This window comes from Ziziphus jujuba, chromosome 10, assembly GCF_031755915.1.
Source record: "Ziziphus jujuba cultivar Dongzao chromosome 10, ASM3175591v1".
In the NCBI taxonomy this organism is placed as follows: domain Eukaryota; kingdom Viridiplantae; phylum Streptophyta; class Magnoliopsida; order Rosales; family Rhamnaceae; genus Ziziphus; species Ziziphus jujuba.
This window is the reverse complement of record NC_083388.1, coordinates 28,162,446-28,182,785: the sequence shown is the minus strand read 5'-3', so window position 1 is coordinate 28,182,785 and position 20,340 is coordinate 28,162,446. Positions and strand designations below refer to the sequence as shown.

General features: G+C 34.2%; 4 protein-coding genes across 7 annotated transcripts; all 4 read right to left on the bottom strand.

The window, feature by feature from the left end:
* Positions 1-91: 91 nt before the first annotated feature.
* LOC107412627 (histone H3.2) lies at positions 92-715 on the bottom strand. The gene has a single exon (XM_016020440.4). It carries the CDS (start codon positions 713-715, stop codon positions 305-307), a length of 411 nt encoding a protein of 136 aa, XP_015875926.2. The 3' UTR covers positions 92-304.
* Positions 716-1,026: 311 nt separating this feature from the next.
* LOC107412628 (uncharacterized) lies at positions 1,027-6,316 on the bottom strand. Of its 2 annotated transcripts, XM_048468100.2 has the most exons (5): positions 5,601-6,316; positions 3,543-3,826; positions 2,794-3,021; positions 2,168-2,677; positions 1,027-1,165 (listed from the first exon to the last, which is right to left on the bottom strand). In XM_048468100.2, exons 1-5 carry the CDS (start codon positions 6,013-6,015, stop codon positions 1,154-1,156), a joined length of 1,449 nt encoding a protein of 482 aa, XP_048324057.1. In that variant the 5' UTR covers positions 6,016-6,316; the 3' UTR covers positions 1,027-1,153. The 2 variants fall into 2 exon arrangements, with proteins under 2 accessions (XP_048324057.1, XP_048324058.1); XM_048468101.2 differs by lacking the exon at positions 1,027-1,165 and having other exon boundaries at positions 1,844-2,677; positions 5,601-6,315.
* A 4,031-nt stretch (positions 6,317-10,347) lies between these two features.
* Positions 10,348-13,648, bottom strand: LOC107412625 (uncharacterized). 2 transcript variants are annotated; one of them, XM_016020437.4, is made up of 7 exons: positions 13,115-13,648; positions 12,151-12,339; positions 11,926-12,057; positions 11,673-11,792; positions 11,492-11,578; positions 10,740-11,182; positions 10,348-10,537 (listed from the first exon to the last, which is right to left on the bottom strand). In XM_016020437.4, coding segments are annotated over exons 1-7 (1,341 nt in total). In that variant the 5' UTR covers positions 13,484-13,648; the 3' UTR covers positions 10,348-10,536. The 2 variants fall into 2 exon arrangements, with proteins under 2 accessions (XP_015875923.3, XP_015875922.3); XM_016020436.4 differs by having other exon boundaries at positions 10,736-11,182; positions 13,115-13,646.
* Positions 13,649-15,184: 1,536 nt separating this feature from the next.
* Positions 15,185-20,273, bottom strand: LOC107404664 (transcription factor bHLH122). 2 transcript variants are annotated; one of them, XM_016011646.4, is made up of 7 exons: positions 19,930-20,269; positions 18,894-19,685; positions 18,410-18,744; positions 18,081-18,254; positions 17,911-17,976; positions 17,749-17,817; positions 17,179-17,599 (listed from the first exon to the last, which is right to left on the bottom strand). In XM_016011646.4, the coding sequence occupies exons 2-7, from the start codon at positions 19,432-19,434 to the stop codon at positions 17,546-17,548; spliced, it is 1,239 nt and encodes a 412-aa protein (XP_015867132.3). In that variant the 5' UTR covers positions 19,435-19,685; positions 19,930-20,269; the 3' UTR covers positions 17,179-17,545. The 2 variants fall into 2 exon arrangements, with proteins under 2 accessions (XP_060668248.1, XP_015867132.3); XM_060812265.1 differs by lacking the exon at positions 17,179-17,599 and adding an exon at positions 15,185-15,247 and having other exon boundaries at positions 18,894-20,273.
* Between the last annotated feature and the right edge of the window lie 67 nt (positions 20,274-20,340).

Below are 20,340 nucleotides of genomic sequence, written 5' to 3'. Positions count from 1 at the left end.
CAAATTTGATTTTCGCTTTATCATGAAAAAAAAAAATAAAAAAAAACACCACGAAATTGCAAAATCAGGCAAAATATTAAACAAAATAATCTTACGAATCCAAAACAAACCAAAAGTTAATGTATTAGATTTTTGGAGCTGATTTTACATTCCACATTACATAAAAAGTTCCTAATCAATCAGAAGGTAAAGATCAAAGACCTCGACCACACCTTCCGAACCAAAATATATATATATATATATATATATAGATTTGAGCCCTCTCTCCCCTTCGTATTACGAAAAATTTAAAAGACACGGATATCTAAGCCCTCTCTCCCCTAATCCTACGAGCGAGCTGAATATCCTTAGGCATAATGGTCACTCTCTTGGCATGAATAGCGCAGAGATTGGTGTCCTCGAACAGACCCACCAAGTAAGCCTCGGCGGCCTCTTGGAGAGCCGCGACGGCACTGCTCTGGAAGCGAAGGTCAGTCTTGAAGTCCTGAGCGATTTCTCTAACCAGCCTCTGAAAAGGAAGCTTTCGGATGAGAAGCTCAGTGCTCTTCTGGTACTTCCTGATCTCACGGAGAGCCACCGTCCCCGGTCTGAAACGGTGGGGCTTCTTCACTCCGCCGGTGGCCGGAGCAGACTTCCTAGCGGCCTTGGTCGCCAGCTGCTTACGTGGCGCTTTCCCTCCCGTCGATTTCCTCGCTGTCTGCTTCGTCCGAGCCATTCTTGGAATTGAACTACGAGATCGATAATTACAGAAATGGAATTCTATACAAAGCTTTCGAGAGCTTTCAGATCGATGCGAATTGTGATGCGAGTGAACTTATTCAAGATTTTGATGCTACTTATAGTTGGGTCTCGGCACTGGGGTGAGAATTGGAGAGCGGGAACTTTTCAGAATTATTTTTAGCTTGTTGGGAAATTTTTTGAGGAAAGTCTGTGCACCGTTGATAAGTTACGTAATCGACGGTTCTCTATTGTGATCATGCGGATTGAATACGTGGCAGTCTGAAACTATTCTTTAAAAGAAAACCAAGCGTATTAGTTTTGTTAAGGCGGTCTTGCGTCTTTTTAATTTCCCGGCTGAACAAGCTGGGTCATGGTTGGGTTTCTGGGCCCCATTAACTATGGGCCTTGTGAATTTCCAGTCCAATCCAAAGCCTCAGCCAGACCCCTGCAGATCGGGAAAGAAAAGGGAATTTATTTAGTTATAGTTGCTATATTTACAAATTTATGTCAGAACATAATGGATGATTTTGATGGACTTGATGGAGTTGATGGAGTTGACTCGTTGGTGGCAAATAACAGCTTATTTCGTACCAATATTTGCATCCCTCAACTGCCAACTATCAACAAATTAAACAAATATGTTATAAATTTTTTTCTTTTTTTTAATGTTAGTGAATGAATGGACAAGACATTATATATTATATTATTCCATTTATTAGTCCGCTCAAAATTCAATCGTATTTTCAACAACAACAATGCTAGTCCGCATTACCAACCCTCTTTATTTATTAATTTTATTTATAAATCAAATTTTGAATATTCTATATTAGTAAAACTTAGAAAGGTTTCACCAATGAAATGAAACTATGAAAACGACTTATAAAAAATTAACTTGTGGGTTGATAATCATAATTTGATAGGGTAACAATTCGATATGACTTTATTATTATTATTATTATTTATTACGGTCTCGTTTTCACACAAAATGACAAGATAACGCTCTAACCTTATCACATTTGCGCACAATAGCAAAAGGAAAAATCTTTCGAACTCACCCGCTAATTGAGAAGCAATAAACTTCCTCAAATTAAACTATTTAAAAGGTTGAAAAAGATGGTGGATACAGAGAAGAAAAGACGGCCAATTTGCTGTTACAATGTCCTTACATGTTAAGAATAGGATGACTATCAAGTATATTTCAAGTATCCAGTTGTGTTGTGTGAACACACACTCTCTCTCTCTGCTCTCTCTCTATACATATATATATATACCCGTTTATTCTAAACTTTCTTCAACAAATTGTAGACACAAAATGCACTTCTTTTGTTAAAAAGACATGCCTACTCTTTTTTTTTTTTTTTTTTTTTTGGGGAGATTTTCTCTATCAATCAAAGAAAGAAGCATCAACTGTCAAAAAATAAAAATAAAAAGGGGAAAAAAATCATACCCAATTACTAGAAAGTGCAAAATCATGGAATCTGAAAGAAAGCTCTCCAGCAGTGTCTCTCTCAAGCTTCATTTCTGACCTTTCACCAGCTCCTGATCTACGCTCACCTTGAACATCATCAGGAGACAGAGGCTGTATTTGGCTCTCATTTGCTTGGCGTGTCAATTGAACTTCAGGTGGAAATGGCAAGACAGATGGTGTGGCAGCCCTGAATCTAGTCTGGCTGCCACTGGACGAAGTCAAGGATCGGTCCCAAAGGAACACATGAAGGAATATAGGGACCTTGGCATGACGGTGCAATGACAGCTTCTGGCTTAACGATACGGTGTCAAAGCATCGAACTGCTCCTGTCGAGGAAACCATCCACGGGAGGATCTTCTGGTTTGCTATCCTTGAGACCACAAGCAGTCTAGACGCCTCCCTCGCCTCTTTGTACAGATTGCTGAGCCCCGACCGACATGAAGGCACATTTTCATTACCATCAATAACTGATGAAATGTAAACAAATCCCTGTCAATTACAAGGAAATGATCATAAGCAAATGTCTTTTAGAATGTATATTTTTACTACTATCTACCTATACTAGAGAATATCTTCATGAGGGCCTGAAGAGAAAGTTAGGAGACCTCGTCTGTACGGCTAATGGCAAAACCAAGCTTTGTGTCATCTTCGTGTATCTTTATTTCAACAGGAAATTCTCCTCCAAGAGGAGCATACCAGAGTCGAACTGCTCGGACAACCCCAAGATCAACTCCATGATAATCTTCAAAACCATATAAGCTCGCATTTGCCAGATTGGCTAAATCAGATGATGATCCTGCGTTTACAGTAGAAGAAGCTGTCTCTCCTGATATCTGCAATACATACCAAAGAAACCAAAAAAAAAAAAAAAAAAAAAAAAAAAAAGTGAAATCTATTCGACCATTCAAATTCGAAGCCTTTTTATATTAAACTGCAGCATTTCTTGAATAAAATTATAAACAAGAGAGAAAACAGGAAGGTGAAGGAGATAGGAAAGTGCTTGAGCATATGTGACTCGAATATAAACATTTTATATATCTATGGCAATCTGACAGGCTTCAATGGGAAATTATGTGTAATGTACTTCACAAAACATCACCCAAGAATGATGCCGCCAAAAAACTATGTTTATTAAACATCAACAAGTTAAGCTACAACTTGTTCTTTCATTTCCATAAGAGAACATGAATTCATTACATGCAGCCATTTCTAAAACTGTACCAACCAAATTATAACCATTCGCAGCAAATTCAAGGTTTATATATCATATTTGGAATATACACCAAGATCAGCAGCTAAGTAACGTGTACCCAAAGTTCATTACAAATGAGTCTGTTGTCATTAGGGTGTTTACCTTTGTAAGTAAGGACTCAGTCTGTATGTTCATAAATACGATTGGGACCCCAGAGGCCTGTGATGCATTGAGCCATGCATTTGCCCTAGCCTGTGTATCCTCCAAGTCATTGTAGCGAGAAGCAGCTCGATCTGAAGCTTTTGGAAGGAGGATTATAGAAAGAAAGGAGCTAGAACTGGGGATGGGAAGCAACTCCTGCATCCTCCTTTCCCATGGATATGAGACATATCCATCCTGAAGCCGTGATCTGGTCAGTGCACTAACCATTCTCGAGTTCCTTGAAGCTGCATACCAAACTCATGTTTCAGACTTCTCAAAAAAAAAAAAAAAAAAAAAAAAAAAAAGAAGAAAGACCTGGTAAATTGAATGCCATGTAGTATGTAAATTTTAGTTTCACCTAATCATAAAAGTCAGCTGTTTTATCTCTAAACTTACAAGTTATTGATGATAATTTAGCAGGTTTGCATTCTCCTTATTCATCCATAAATCATAGATAACAAGTTAGTGGCAATAAACACTTGTTGTTCAAGGGGAAAAAAATTGATTGATTAGGATGCTGTTTTCTTCAAAATGGTAAAGTAAATTCAAGCCCTGGTGTTGAAGTTAAGCCTAACTATTTACAGCGAAATGTAAGAAGCAAGATCTGATATTGAAGAATTCGATGGGAAACAGAGGATGTGCATGAGATCAGGTGAACTAAAGAAAGGTTGCAATCAAGTGGGCCAACTTTAGGTCCATTCTTTCAAAATGAAAATGAGGAATATCCTGCAATTGTGGGCTACGTGAAATTGCGCTGCTTTCTGATGGTACACACCCCAGAAAATCTTGTACCAAAAGAAAAAAAAAAGATATACAATTTTTATCCAAATATTGGCTTCTAAGATATCAGCATGCCAAATGCCCAGATATAATGATTAATAAAATGCCACTGTTATAAATTTAACCATGCTTTTATGGCATTTTTCATGAACAAATTTAGCAGTAATAATCAGCTTAATCCCAAAGGTTAAGGGTAATCTGTTTAACTGGTGAACAATAACAATGTTTTCACCAAGCCATCCCCATTTGGTTTAAATTTCTAGTCTAAACTCTATGGGCATATCTAGATTTTGGTCAAAACACCCAAAAAAAAAAAAAATCAACTAAAAATAATAAGAGGAAACGAAAAAAGACAGATCTTTCTTCTTCTTCTTGTTTTCTTTTCTTTTCTTTCTTACTAATTTATTTTATTTATTTATTTTGGATTGGACAGCTTTTAAAATGAAAATAATAGCAATAATTATTTAGTAAAGATAATGAAAAGAGTGGGAAAACAAGGCTGCTAATCTAGAAAGTCAACGTAACCAAAGACTTAGACATGGTTAGGTTCTCTACCCACTTTCAAGTCGCAATAAAAAAAAAGTTAAAATTATGACCATCCCCCTAAAACAAATTAAAATAAAGTTACAGAGAGTTAAAGGACCAAGCTGCTTGTTTCTCTACCCAAAAGTCTAAAGTGTTTCTTAAGCCTCCACGACTGCTATGAATTTTGCCAATCGTGGCTAAGCTTAGCTTAGCTATCCATACAAGCAAAAGTTAATGAAACACAGCTATCCATACCCCAAACACACCGATGGTGAAACCTAAAAAATAACAATAATAATAATAATAACAATTATTATTCTTATTATGAAGTTATTAATTATGACACCATCGGCATATAATTTATTTGGTAAAATAAATAAACAGATCGGTGAGTAAGCAGATTCCTAAATCTGATTCCACGAAGAATCGAGCTCGGAAGCCGTAAGACCGAAAGAAAAACAAACTGAATTGGTATAAAACAAACTGAATCGGTATAAGTGGGTTATTATTTATATGCATAAATACCATATCATAATTTACCAGTAATTATACGACTACGATTCCAATAATATAATTAACAATAATAAGATGGGGTGTAATGTAATCCACTAGTCTATACTTACAGGCTGGGGAAGGAGGAGGAACAGAGAGAAACGTGCCTAAGAAATCAAGTCAACGGAAAAGTCAAAAACAAACGTTAAAAACAAGACTCACCTTGGAGCTCAAAGCACTCGGACTCGCTCCGATCCAAGAACCCGACGGTGTAGTTAGGATCGGAGATGGACCTGAGCATGTAATGCTTCTTTCCGGCGGAATCGTTGGGGACGATGCAAGCCTGCAACTCAGCAAACTCGTCGCGACCTCGGCGGACTCGGACCAGAATGGAGGTGTCCTTGGCCTTGAAGGAACTGTGAAGAATCTTCTGAACGCCGTTCCGGCCGTTCTTGAACGGAGACTTGACGCTTATGGAGCTTCCGATTCGGAGCTCCTCCACGATGTCTCCCGTCTGCAGCATATCGGCGGTCCACTCATCGGCTTTGGAGCTTCCTTTCAGGCACTCTATCGACAGAACTGTTGGGGATTTTGGGTCTCTAGTGGGCGAGTCTGAACTCGGTTGGACTCGCTCCATGATTCTTAACAAAGACGTTTTTGATCACCTAATTTAATTGCATACGTATAATACATATATATACAGATAGAGATGGATTAGATAGAACCCCAAATATTATCTGCAAGAAAATTAAGCGAGCATTTACAGCGGCGATCTCTCTCTCTCTCTCTACTTAATATATGTTTGATTGTGAGTTTAGAAATGGAAAGCCAGAAGAGAAGGGAAGAGAAGGGAAGAAAAGTTGAAATGATGAATTTTTGCCAAATTTTCAAAAGTTACATCTCTCATTCTTCTTGTTTCGTTTTTTAACGTCAACCATGAAAAATACAATAAAAACAAAACATTATTATTCTTATTTATTTATTTATTTACTATTCACCAAAACCATCTTCTGGGCTCCCCAGGAAAATCCAAAGAAATATCTCCCTCGGGAGAACTTGCGTTGGACACGCAGACTCAGAGAAAGTCAAATTTTTTTTTTTTTTTCTCTTTTTAGGAAAAAGAGAGCGATTGAATTTCGGACATAAATGAGAATTTTTAATAATTTAAATATTATAATATAATTTATTTTTAATATTTTTTTGATTGATTAATGATCATGCTGATAGTAATGATAGATATGTTGAAAAGTCTGAAAGGTGGCCTCTCTTATGAAGATTATAATTTATAACACCCACCTTAACGCGTGTGAATGTGATCGACTAGTTATCAACAGGAACATCGTACCCTTTTCATTTTTCAATTTACATTGTATATATATATATATATATGTGTGTGTATTTATTATTTTAAAATTTTCCAATAATCTCCCACTAACAACTTTTCTTCAAATTGGAATTTAGAATTACCAACTATTCCCTATAATCCAAATTGTCAAAATATTATTGTCTAATGCTAATGGGTTAGATATTTATCTTTTTAAGCTATCATTCATTCATTTATTATGCATCATTTCTCAAATAGTGGTACGAGTTTTCTTTAACTTCACAAAAAATACAATAATTGAAACGAAAACATAACAGTAGTAAATTGGAAAAAAAATATATATGAGAGGAATAAAAGATTTTTGAAGCAGTGGAAAGGGCAAAAAAAAAAAAAAAAAAAAAAACTTTAAAACCAAGATAAAACTTTGAAGGTAATTAACAAATTTGTTTCTTTAAGAATCGATAATTAAGATTAATATAATAGATAGCATCAAAATCTATTTTGTCATAATATTCTTATTAATTTGGAGTCCCTGATGTATAAAAAGTAAGACAAGTGCGTAGTTGGTGGGCAGCATTTATGTGTAGGCATAATTTGAAATGGAAACATTAATTGTCTTTAATCACGTTTGTGCGGCTGCACACCATATGTTCCCATTCAAATTGACAAATTTTTCTCTCTTGGTGAATTCCTAGTACCACCAAAAATTGAACGCATCCATATCCTTCTTGTTGTAATATATACTTTAATAAAGCATAAGTCTACTTTTAGTACCATAATAATTGGTGCTATTAGACTTTTGTCTTTGGCCCATTCAGAGATCCATCTAAGAGACTCCCCCCGTTATGCATCCCCCAACTTGACTTTGTTTGTTGATTACATTAATTGCAGATTCAGTGAATATACAACTAAATAGTTTTTTTGTGTAATTAATTGTTATGGTTTAATATAATTTGCCAGATATATGTATTACCAAAATGTATTATATATAATAAGTGTACCATATCATCTTATATCTTTTTTAATTATAAATTATGTGATACATCACACGTAACAATAAAATCAATCCTTTATAAAACATTGTTATGTATTCGATTATTAATAGTTAATGCCACCATGCTATGCAATAAAAATAAAAAAATAAAAAAAATAAAAAAAGAAAGACCTCTTCTACTTTATACAAGTGTATATAATAATATGTTTATTCATAAGGAAAGTATATCTATTTATAGAATTTTGACTCCATTATAATACTTGCTAAATGGGTGAATAACTTGTTAAAAGTTGTTTTCACTGAAATCAGCATAAGTACTATTAGGGATTAAGCCCACTTTGATGTAATTTTTATTTTTATTATTTTTATTTTTTCGGATTCTCTCACAGAAACAGTAACATCCATCTAAAAAAAGAATGTGGGCCCTTATAGATGGACATCACACTGGAAACAACAAATTTTTAATCTAATCTAATCTAATATATAGAGGAAGCTTCTAACAGATGACTAAAAATGATAAAAATTACTGATTGATAGCCTAGATTCATAGGAGAAGACAGTGAAGAAAATGAAGAAATCATTTTGGAGATATTTGGGTTGCTTAATTATGAATATAGCATATTATAGGACCCGACCCCACCTCCAAAAAAGCATATATATACTGAGTGATCATTGAAGTCTGGAGACACTGAAAAACAGGAGGCTATATATGGAAGATGCATGCATGACCTTTGCACAAGGATATAAATAGAAGATGAAACAGGTGATTAAAGCTCTTTTTTTTTTTTGTTTTTTTTTTTTTTTCATCTGCATGCAAAGAAAGGAAAAAGAAAACAAAAAGGTTTAATGTTTTCAAGCCAGCAGTATTATGAATGTTCACTCACTTTTTTTTTTTTGTTTTTTTTTTTTTTTCACTTTTCTTGGTCTCTTTTAATCTATTTCGAATCAAAATTAGTAAACAACTTTTCTTGCCTGAAGGTAGTATACAACAAGCAGCGATTCTGAAAATTTTCATACGACAGCTAGAATAAAAAATAAAAAATAAAAAAGGAAGAAGAAGAAGAAAGACCCAAAAAAAAAAAATATATATATATATATATATATATATATATATATCCTTTTCTTAAAGTACAATGACTTTGAAAAATCGTAGAAATCAAGAAATTAATTGACCCTTTCAAACTGGCTATTGTCTGATGTTGTTAGGATTGGATTGGCTTATTCAATTGATTAGGTACAGACAAATTTAACAAGCTCTAATAAATAATTTTGTTGGTGAGTCATTTTATGTCTAATACAGAAAAGGACATTTTTTTGATTTTCTTTGCTATTTTTTCTTTATACATCTTCTTAATTTGGAATAATATTTCAATTCAAAAACTGAGGTGATAGTGTTTTACTTACCTCCCAACCCATGAGAATATATTGGTAAGGTCTTTGAATTACATTTACATTTACATACTTTGCTCTACAGCTTTCTATCCGTTTTCACAAACCTCAAGGTCTGCACCAAGCTCCGATAATACAAACTTAGCCACAAAAATTTGTGTTGGATAATCTTCAGCCACAATATCATTTTTCCCTCTCAACTGTTTTTCACTTTATTTTTCTACTTCTATTTCTTTCATGGAATCATCTAAATCTAGACAAAAGCTTTTGGTCACTTTTCGGTCCTAATGAATAATAATAATAATAATAGTGTAAATTGAACACCCATGCAATGGATTGAATAGCTGCTGCAGCTACATTGTGGACAGCCAACGAACCCCAGAAAATCAAAAATCAAAAATCAAAATAAGATTTTTCCGCAATCTACACAGTAGTAAATGCAATCTAAAAAATTACCAAGTATTTATACGAGAGCAATCCTTAAGAAGCTAAGAGTCAATTTATTTTATATTTATTGAATATATAAATTGGAGATTATGTCAAAATTATCTTTAACGCATAGAATTTTAGTTCAACTCTACATGGAAGAATTTTACAATTGATGTGAAACTTATTATAATTCAAAGCCAAAACCTTTTCGGCCTTTGAAAGGAGCGTCTCAGCAGATTTGTGGAATAACTAATGTCGATAAGAATGAAATTTCAATACATTTTTGTTTTAACATATTTCAAAACTAATTTACTTGTAATGATTATATTAATATATTTAGACAATGAAAAACGTATCTAACTTCTTCTTCTTCTTCTTATTATTATTATTACTATTTTCTTTTGGTAATGAAGAAGATCTTTCCCAAGTATTTATGCAATATAATTTGTCCGCTTCTTATCTTATTTCATAATTATTTAATTAAAAAAATTAAAATAATTCAATGGTCAATCTTATGAACTACAAATCGAGGTGCCAATTGAGCATTTATCAGCTTGTAATGATTATATTAATATATTTAGACAATGAAAAACTTATCTAACTTCTTCTTCTTCTTCTTCTTATTATTATTACTATTTTCTTTTGGTAATGAAGAAGATCTTTCCCAAGTATTTATGCAATATAATTTGTCCGCTTCTTATCTTATTTCATAATTATTTAATTAAAAAAATTAAAATAACTCAATGGTCAATCTTATGAACTACAAATCGAGGTGCCAATTGAGCATTTATCAGCTTTATAAAATGAAAGGCTGATTCATTCTTTCATGAAGATAATAATCATAATACATATATTATTAATAGATAGTGAAGAAGTAGCTTTTTACAAGAAAATCTACTGTAATCAACAATGTTAAACAGGGGAAAATCTAACTTCAACTTCTATATATAACCTGATAATGGTCTTGAAAACGAGAAGACATGCAACTACAACTTGGAGATGGACATACATTCTGTATTCAGCCTACACAAGGAAGAAATACAAGAATAAATGAGAACATAGTATGAAGAAATGGAAGAGTCCAGACTTTGAACAAGATATTGGGTCTCTAGCTTTATGGTTTCAAATGCAAATGCAAATTCTTTGGAAGTTTGAAAACTTAATTTGAATGATTGTTGCAGAGGCATCATTGAGAATTAGAGAGTAAGAAGAGCATGATACCTACTAAACCCATCTCTTGTGCGGTGTTGAATCCTTTTTTCCAGATAGAATATGCCTCCTACTCTTTTTGGATTCTCCACCAGCTGACAAGTGCCTTTGCCTTGAAGATGGAATTGTATAAGATCTCTGATTCATTGATATTTCTGTTAGAGGCCTTTCTGATTGAGACTTTGCATGCCAGTCCTTTGTTCTCACCATTGAACATGATGCTTTTGCTGGTGCTGATTTCTGGCTGGTTGTCGAATCAGTGTCAAAACTCTGGGCAGGGATCTTGGGCCTCTCAAAAACAGTAGATTGGGATCGTTCAGCAGGGCAGCTGTCTGAATCAGAAGATGAAGGACTAGTGGTACCGTCCATATCATAAAGGACGTTTTCTGTCATGTATGGCACTTGTTTACCATGCGATTCTGAGAAGGAGGGTCTGCGGAGTCTTGTAAGGTTCACCACCTGCATTTTAGTGATTATGTTGGGTTTGAAACAAAGCAAGAAGTACTATTGGAGACAGCTATTTTCTCAACAGAATCATCATCATCATATAGACGCAGCATTATTTTATTGTATATGATCTCAATAACATGTATTACTGCTAAAAAAATGGGCATTATAACATGTGCCCTCTTTATTAGAATGCATAATCTTTTGTTCCATCATTTTAATAGCTATGCTATCATACATCATGCAAGCATGGCCAAAGATGCTGAAAATATACTATTTTCAATTACTTATCTAAATTAACATTTCCACCACCTGATTTACCTTTTGTTCTAGAACCACCATGTCTTTCTTCAATCTTGTAATCATCATGTTCTTCCTTCGTATGATGTCTTCAAGCTCTGCTATCCTCTATTGTGAGGGATATAAATGGACCAACTTTGATCGATTAGTAAATGGCACGTGCAAAATGCAAATTGCAGAGGTAATTAAAACAGAACATTACCTTTGTGCCAGCAATATCAGATGAGTGGAGTAAAGTGGTCAGCTCTTTAATGGTGGCATCCTTCTCGTCACAGTCCCTCTTGAGATTATAAACGTCTTGTTCTATGGCTAAGTTGTTCATCTGTACAATCCATGACAAAAACCGAAAATATGGTTCAAACCAGTACCAACTACAAAAACGATTGAGTTCTTTATTGTCTTCGGTAAAGTATACAGTATCAATATTTCAGCTTGTTCCTGAACCTTCATATTACCTGGAATTCAGCAGCAGATGTGACACTTGAAGCCCAGTCCGATAAATCAGACATCCGGCGCTCTTCTTGCTCTGCTACATTTTTATATTGGAGAATCTCCTCCCCATTGGAGGCTTTAGTTACAGAGTTGCCCTGAAGCCAAATTCAAGAGTGAGAAAAACACAAGAAACTTTCAAAACTCACAAGCAAAGAATTTATTTAGCTGGTAATGAAATGAATTCTTACAGTCAACTTATTAAACAGGTTATGATGTTCATCACAGAGCCAGCAGCCGCAATCAACAAACTTGGTTTTATCAGAGCCCAAAACTTCATGGAATGGTAAGTCTGCATTAGCCCCTGACTGGTCCTTTACGCTGTTTAGCCGCTCACACAGACAGTCAAGCTTCTGCTGCATGGTTGATAACACTTGATCCTGATAAAATATCCACAAAAAAAAGAATCTAAATCATATATGCCGGTGAAGATTTCATTATTGGAATTTTCAATTTTAAATTCAAAAACTTCATTAAATAAACTTGTGTTGTAGATCAGATGCACAAGCTAATAGTAAAATCAGTCCGGAGAACACCCGGTCGATTATAATTATGAAGCTCCAAATCTATTAAGAATAACTATAAGAACTATTTAATCCAAATATATTAAGAATAACTATAAGGACTATTTACCCAAAAGAAAAAAAGAAGAAGGAAATCAACCATAACCATAATCTGTAAACTCGAGCCCTAACATAAATGCTCAAAGGGTAAAACTACAACTAAAGACAAAAAAGAGGTGGGGCTGGGGACAGAAATAGCAAAACTAATCTTAAAAAATAAGAAGTAATTATCATGCTTAGAATATTAAAAAATCAAGCTTTTATTACAGCTTCTGAGAAATGAGATTAACAGTCAGAATCTTATATATTAAAACCCAATATTGAAAATCATGCATAAAACCGACAAGATACTGTAATTTATACCAGACCCAATTTAACTAAACATGCTAAAAATTCAATTTTTAAAACAAAATCTTTAGCCTCATTCATTAGCATAACCGATAAAATTAATACAATAAATAATGCATGAAATCAGCAATAAACATAGTTAAGAAACACCACTCACGCTCAAAAGTCACACTGTCAGTTTAATAATTACATAATAAACTCAAAAAAAATGCGGAGTTATTTAGAAAAATCACTATTGACGAACCCGAAGCTCTACTGATTTCTTGAGTTGACAAATTTGGCCGTTTTTCTTGGACTCAGCAACGGCGACTCCGATCACGGCGACAATGAGGAAGCGTTCAATGGGACTAAACAGCTCCCAAGCCACGGCTACATCTGGGTCCAAGCCTCCTTTAATGGCTCGAGCCGAACTAGCCTCGTCCGCATTGACAAGCCGTCCTTCGAGAGACAACCAGGCAAGCTGTCTAGCCGCAGGGACCGGTCGCCTGGGCTCCGTGAAGTTGCTGGAGAGGCGGCGCGTGGAGTGCAAGGGTATAGGGGTGAAGGGTGCGAGAGATACAATACACGGAGCCGCCTCAAAGCCGAAGCCGAAATCGTCGTCGGCTTCTTCCATGGCGTGGAAAGGAGAAAGAAATGGAGCGTGATTGCAGTGCTGATGAAGATCCGATTTTTGTTTTTTTTTATTATTATAAGTATTTATTTTTTATTGGTTTTATTAATTTTTTTCTGAATTTATTTTGCATATTCAGGAGGAGCCATTTTGAATCATTCAAAATCTTTTGATTTGGGAGGGAAATCTATACTCAAATGGAAGTGAACGTTCGGGTGCCCAGTTGGAAACTTGCCACGTGTATCTCTTCCGTCGGGTTTTTGTTTTTTTTTTGGATGTTTTCTTCCCCTCATGATCCTAGTCCTTATGCATGTCATTTGTTTGTTTTTTTTTTTTTTTTTCCTTTCATTTTTGAAATTTAAATACGTGAAGGCTTTAATAAGAATATGTTGAAAATAAAAATACCATGACAGAAAGTTATTCAAATGAAATTTTCTTTCTTTCTTTATTTGGTTATTTTTTAAATCTTGAATTCAAATAAAATTGGATATGAATTAGAGTTCGTTTCCAAAAAAAGATTTTAAGTGAATCTAATAATATAGCATATATTTTTTAGGAGAGGTATTCAATTTAGAATTTGAATGATTTTAAAAGTTTTTTTAAAGTTTTGAGGTATTCGATTTAGATTTTAAAAAAATCCATACAAGTCTAATAATATTTAATTCAGATTTTAATGAATTTTATAAAAGTCCATTAAAATCTAGATGTATTCAATTAGGATTTTATAGAATTCTTTTAAAATCTGGTGGTATTCAAAAAGTCATTTATTTTAAAGATTTTAAAAAATGATGGATTTTAATGGATTTGAAAAGATTTTAATAGGGAAATTGTGAAGAAAATTGTCAATATGAAATCCAGCTTTAAATCCAAATATTTCATTGGATTTTTATAAAATTTTTATGGAGTCTGTAGAATTTCATAACAAACCATCAAATCTTTTAGAGGGATATATTCAATTTAGAATTTGATGGATTTAAAATGAATTATAGACTGTAAAGGATTTGATGGATTGTTATGGAATTCTACAGACTCTATAAAAATTTTATAAGAATCCAATGAAATCTTTGGATTTAAAGCTGGATTTCATATTGACAATTTTCTTCATAATTTTCCTGTTAAAATTCTTTCAAATCCATTAAAATCCATTATTTTTTAAAATCTTTTAAAATCAATAACTTTTTGAATACCACCAGATTTTAAAAGAATTCTATAAAATCCCAATTAAATACATCTAGATTTTAATGGACTTTTATAAAATCCATCAAAATCTGAATTGAATATCATTAGATTTATATGGATTCCCTTAAAATCTAAATCGAATATCTCAAAACTTTAAAACACTTTTAAAATCCTTCAAATTCTAAATTAAATACATCCTCCTTAAAGTATATAATTCATTTTAAATCCATCAAACTCTAAATTGAATACATCCCTCTTAACTTGGTAAGCTTGTAAATGCTGAACAAAAAGAGAAAAAAAGAAAAAAAATAAGGAATTCACCCTTATTTTTCTAAATATGCTTTTCATATCCGATTTTTTTTTTGTTTTTCTTTCCAAATTGGATCCTTTTAACTCCGTAAGAAGACTCAGGTCTAGGGGATTAGGTTGAAGCCCATGATAGAGACTGAAAAAGGCCTAAGCACATTTGTTAAAATGAATAGGCCCACTTGACCCTTCTAATCCGGCTCATTTTGATGGGGCGTCAGTCTCTTTATACATTTATATCACATCCCGTAAATGACGAATTTGCAGAGTCCCTCTCCTTCCCTTTCACGAAAAATAATAATCATAATAATGAAAGAATAAATACAGAAATCAATCCTTTTGTAAATGTTAAAAGATAGAAGAAGTAATTCGTTTACTAAAAATAAATAAATAAAATAAGTAACTCTTCAAAATAAAAAATAAAAAAATAAAAAAAAAAACATAAAAGAAGTAAACATGTGAAAGAGGATAAATTTGGCAAATTTGAACTGTTTCCCTGTGAACCCTACTACTCCCATGTGATTCAAAAAATTTAATATTGTGTTATGGTTTCAATAAGTATGCTTTCTTAAAAATAAATAAATAAAACATGTTTATTGGCATCCCATACCATTAATATTATTTGATAATATCAGGGCCATGTATTTTGGGTCCAACCATACTAAAATTAGAGTGTGGATTTTTTCATTCCACACCCAAAGGTCTTAATTGACAAGAGAGGAAGAGTAAAGAAGGTCCACACTCCATAGAAAAGGCATGTAGATTGGTGATACCCTCCACTCGAGTCCACTCCACTAGCACAGCTCTCTCTCTCTCTCTTTCTTTCTTTCTTTCTTTGCTTATTCTATCTTCTCATTGTGCCCTTAGGTTACCTAAAAAATACCAAAAGACTAGGGACATTGTGTCCTTTCCTACCAAAACTACCACAACCCAAATTTCCTTTCACATACAAGGAAAAGCCAAAGATGATGACATCACTTATGACATGGCACGCACTTCCATGGCTTAGGCCACAAGAAGGGATTAAATAAAAAAAAAGAAAAAAGAAGTGAACAGTCACTCATTCATTCATTAAGGTCAGCTACCTCATCCTCCCATTACCCAGTTCATACATCATAAGCCCATAGCCAACATCTCACACCCTTTTATTTTTTTAATTTTTTATTTATTTTTATCTATGTATTTTTGCTTGTGTGAACGCCAACCAAACAAATAATATAAAATTTGGGACACTTTAGAAAGAACAGGCTTGGTACCAACTCCCAGGCACTATAGAACAATTATCCCATTTGGATTAATAGCCTAACATTTACTAACATGTAACATAAATTGAAAATTACCCCATTTGATCAACAACCTAACATTTACTATCATGCAACATAAATTGAAAGGAAAAAAAAAAATATATATATATATATATATATAAATATATATATATCCAACCACAATATCTTAATTTTATAGAATATTAAAAAAAAAATTAAGTTGAAATGAAAATAAAAAATTTATCTAAATTAATTTATAAAAATATATATAAAAAAATTTCACAGCATGAAGGATAGATTACCATATTATGATAGTATTAATGGTTCTTTTCATTAATACTCCTATCTGTATAATAATATTAATAATAATTTTCTTAAAAACTGTAGTAATCAATATTAAAGTTTAGTCGATAAAAATGCACGGATGTTCAGATCATATACAGACTATATATATATAAATATATGTATATATAGCAAAGACAATAAATTTGGCGCTGATTATTATTGTCATATGAAATCTTCAATTTGGATTCCATCATATGGGCCTTCCCTCTTTACTTCAGCCATCGCAGAGATCCCCGAGGGACCCGGAATACTAAATATGTATGACAGACGGTAGTTGAAGACTTTGAAACAAGAAAACCGAGAAAAGAAATCAAATGTTTTCAGGTTATGGACAATGAGAAAGAGAAAGAAAAGGTCAATGAAAATATTATTTAATCAGGTTGAACTTTAACTCTAGGTGAGAGTGAGTCTGCTCCACTCATTCTTCTCCCAATTCTGTGAAAAAGAAGGGTTCGGCTACCCACGTGCTTACCGTGATCCTTATATACGACAGCTTATTGATAGCATGCTCTGTTTCCTGCAGCAGAGGTAAAGCCGTTCTCTCTCTCTCTCTCTCTCTCTATATGCATATATATATCTCTCTGTGCGTGTGGGGAGAGAAGGAAAAAAAATATATATATATATATATATGTATAAAATATATAAAGTAGTTTGTTTTGGTGGGGTGAGTTGCAGAAGTGAAGAATACATGGAACATGTTACATGCACTACAACATTTACTATACAGATTAATTTCTACAATATCATCAAATAGATCTCCCATTCTGAAGTAGACTTTAGCAACATTTCTTAACCCATACACCTACCCCCATATAATAATAAATGGATCAATATCTTCTTATTTTTCAGCGCCAAAAAGATAACCCTCAGCTAGGCCCTTTTTCCCTTTCCTCTTTTTTATTGCCCCCCAAATTCTTATACTTCTTCTGTACATAAAAGTAATTAAAACCGGTTCCCATGCTTTTTTGCGTTATTGCTCCACTCTGTTTGAACACGTACACTTGGCACGTTTATCTGAAAGTGTCTACAATCCCCACCAAGAAGAAAAAAGAAGAAGAAGAAGAAGGAAATACATTTTTAGATGAGGTGAAAATTTTAAGATGGCTTGTGGTAGAATCTTTAAATTTTTTTTTTTTTTTTTAAAAAAAAAGAGGGGATTTTCATGATTTATACCTGTACTTGTTCTTGAAGATCTTTGATGTACTCAACAGCCAAATCCAACATGTCTGATGTGTTTGTTTGCTGCAAACAAGGACAAGATTTTTAGAGTCGGTAGACTAGAGCTCCCACAACGGTGTATACTTAGGAGGGAAATTGCTAGTGACAAGTTTCTACCTTGTCCATGCTTGGGACAAGCTCTTGTAGTTTCCTCATCCTTTCACTAATCCGTGTTCTTCTAACCTGAAATTATTCAAAATTCATAGATTTTTGGTAAAATTCCCATTAAACAAGAGGCATGAAGAAGAAGACTGAATCACGGAAATATATGATAAAAATAACATTACCCTCTCAGCAATGCTCCTAGGATGAGTAGCACAGCCTCGCTTGGCCCTGATCTTACAAGGTACAGAGTCTTGGAACTGCAAGTACTTCTCAATGGCTGCCATTTCAGATGATGTTTTGGGCAAACTCAAGTGGTGAGTCAAAAGTGTTGGAGGCCTTGCTCCAACTTCCACATTCTGAACCGACACAAAAATGTTTAAAAAAATAATAATAATGAAAAAAAAAAAAAAAACAAACAAACAATAGCTATATATTAATATTAGATCTGAAGAAACTAATAGAAAACCACAAAGCACATTTGATTAGAGAGAGAGAGAGAGAGAGAGAGTACCTGATTTTCTGATTTGTTTAGAGCTGAAAATGGTTTGGTATCGTCAAGTGATCTAAGTCTTTTCAAACCAGTAATACTGTCAGACATACTAGCAGAGTCATCCCAAGAAGGCATTGGAAGACCTGCTGTGACATAATTCCCAGTGTCTGGATTAGTGATTGCCAAGTTTTTGTCCTCCATTTCAGCAATTGGGCTCATCAGCCCTGCTGAAGGAAGAGGAGGAGGCCCCCCTGCTGTATTATAATTCTTCAGCCTGTTTGCAGAAGAAATAGCTGCTTCTTCTTTTGTGCTATTAGTGTTAGTAACTCCATAGTCTCCCATGACTCTCCGATAGCCTGACAATTCATAAGAGGTGTTAAGCACCATACTCATATCAATATTTTTAATCTCTCAGAGGGTATAGGAATATTATCTTACAAAGAAGAAAACCAGCAAAGGAAGGTAAAAAAAATAAAAATAAAATAATAAAAAAAGAAGTTCATACCATTATCAATGTTTATACTTGCAAATAGTCCGGCAGGAGAGCTACTATGTCGAATAAGATTGGAATTATTGACACTACCGGTCCTCATCTGTGGGATCTGATTCATACCCACGGAATAGTTAGATCCTTCATTCCCAGAAGGCAGGCTCTGATTTGGCAAAGGTGGTTTTGATGAAGGTTGGTAAAAGTTCTGTGAAGCAGAGGAATAATCGTTGAGGTTGCTCTGTTGCTGTTGCTCAAGAACCCCTGTTTCGTTGTTCATCGTAGATGTCGAAAACTGGGTCTTCTGGTCAGTCTCTGTCCCAGTCACCTTGTTTCCTGTATCGTCTCCTCCATTTCCACCGTTCATAAAACAAGCGAAAATTCTCTCTGTTTCGGGGCTCGAAGGCCGATCGAAGAACTGCTGGCAAAATTCTCTGTCCATGGCACTTGTGAAATACGAACTCGGCGCCGATCGGTATCGCATCAAGCCCGAGTTCATCTGCTGCTGTTGTTGAAGATGATCGCGAAATAGGTGATGGTGTTGGAGATCTGACTCCATTTCTTTGACGCTTCAACTTGAAGAAAGTAAAAGACTTTTGGCCTTTTTTTTTTTTTTTTTTTTCCTTCGTTTGGGAGTGATTAGATCGAACTCAAAGCTCTGGAAACGCGGCGAACCAGAAAAGTAACTAGGATTAAGCTTCTTTCCTCTTAAATACTTCCCAGAAGAATTTTCCCGGAAGTGTCTTCAGAGACAAAAACATTCAATCCTATCCATCCACTGTACCCAAATCCATAGGCTGCTGAGAAATACTAGCCAGAGAAAAACAGAGGAAAAAAAATAGAGATAAGAAAGTATCAATTTTACTCCTTAAATTACCCAACAAAACCCCAACAACTGTCAAATCTGATTATAACCCACTTTTCCATGGTTGAATCTGAAGCACTGTATTCAACAACATAAGCTAAAGAAAATCAAAAGAAACCATTTTTAACATAAGAAAATCAGATTAGAACACAGAACGAAAACAGAGGAGAAGAAAAAACTAAAACCAACCTCTCTCTCTCTCTCTCTCTCTCTCTCTATCTATCTATAACAAGGTTGTCCTTCGCTGCAGGTTTGAACTGGAGGTAGCAGTAGTGAAGTTGCTAACGATGGCAGGGGAGGGGAGGACTAAAGAGAAACAGAGTAAAATTTACAAAAAAACCATATTGATTTTCCCCTTCCAAGAGTGCAGCCAATGAGAAGTAAGGGAGGCCAGAAATCTATGTGTGTTTCAGATTTGGTATTTTTCATTTAATTAATGTGACAGTAAAGGGCTTGGTTGTTTTGCATTATTACGGAAATGCCATGAGCATTTAAAGAGAGAAGTGGCTGGACAGCCCGGATTATATACGATGTCGGCCAAAGGAAGTTTTTGGAAAGAACATAAGCTAATCCTATTTTTAGCACCTCCGGAGGCACGGG

What these genes read in the sequence shown, in the direction of transcription:
- LOC107412627 (XM_016020440.4), bottom strand. Translation starts at nt 715, where the DNA reads ATGGCTCGGACGAAGCAGACAGCGAGGAAATCGACGGGAGGGAAAGCG.
- LOC107412628 (XM_048468100.2), bottom strand. Translation starts at nt 6,015, where the DNA reads ATGGAGCGAGTCCAACCGAGTTCAGACTCGCCCACTAGAGACCCAAAA. An exon ending in CGAGTGCTTTGAGCTCCAAG is followed by an intron (nt 3,827 to 5,600) that starts GTGAGTCTTGTT and finishes TTTGGTATGCAG; the next exon opens with CTTCAAGGAACTCGAGAATG. An exon ending in CTGAGTCCTTACTTACAAAG is followed by an intron (nt 3,022 to 3,542) that starts GTAAACACCCTA and finishes TATGTATTGCAG; the next exon opens with ATATCAGGAGAGACAGCTTC.
- LOC107412625 (XM_016020437.4), bottom strand. Translation starts at nt 13,483, where the DNA reads ATGGAAGAAGCCGACGACGATTTCGGCTTCGGCTTTGAGGCGGCTCCG. An exon ending in AGAAATCAGTAGAGCTTCGG is followed by an intron (nt 12,340 to 13,114) that starts GTTCGTCAATAG and finishes ATATTTTATCAG; the next exon opens with GATCAAGTGTTATCAACCAT. An exon ending in CTGATATTGCTGGCACAAAG is followed by an intron (nt 11,579 to 11,672) that starts GTAATGTTCTGT and finishes CCCTCACAATAG; the next exon opens with AGGATAGCAGAGCTTGAAGA.
- LOC107404664 (XM_016011646.4), bottom strand. Translation starts at nt 19,434, where the DNA reads ATGGAGTCAGATCTCCAACACCATCACCTATTTCGCGATCATCTTCAA. An exon ending in TAAACAAATCAGAAAATCAG is followed by an intron (nt 18,255 to 18,409) that starts GTACTCTCTCTC and finishes GTGTCGGTTCAG; the next exon opens with AATGTGGAAGTTGGAGCAAG. An exon ending in ATCTTCAAGAACAAGTACAG is followed by an intron (nt 17,600 to 17,748) that starts GTATAAATCATG and finishes TGGGGATTGTAG; the next exon opens with ACACTTTCAGATAAACGTGC.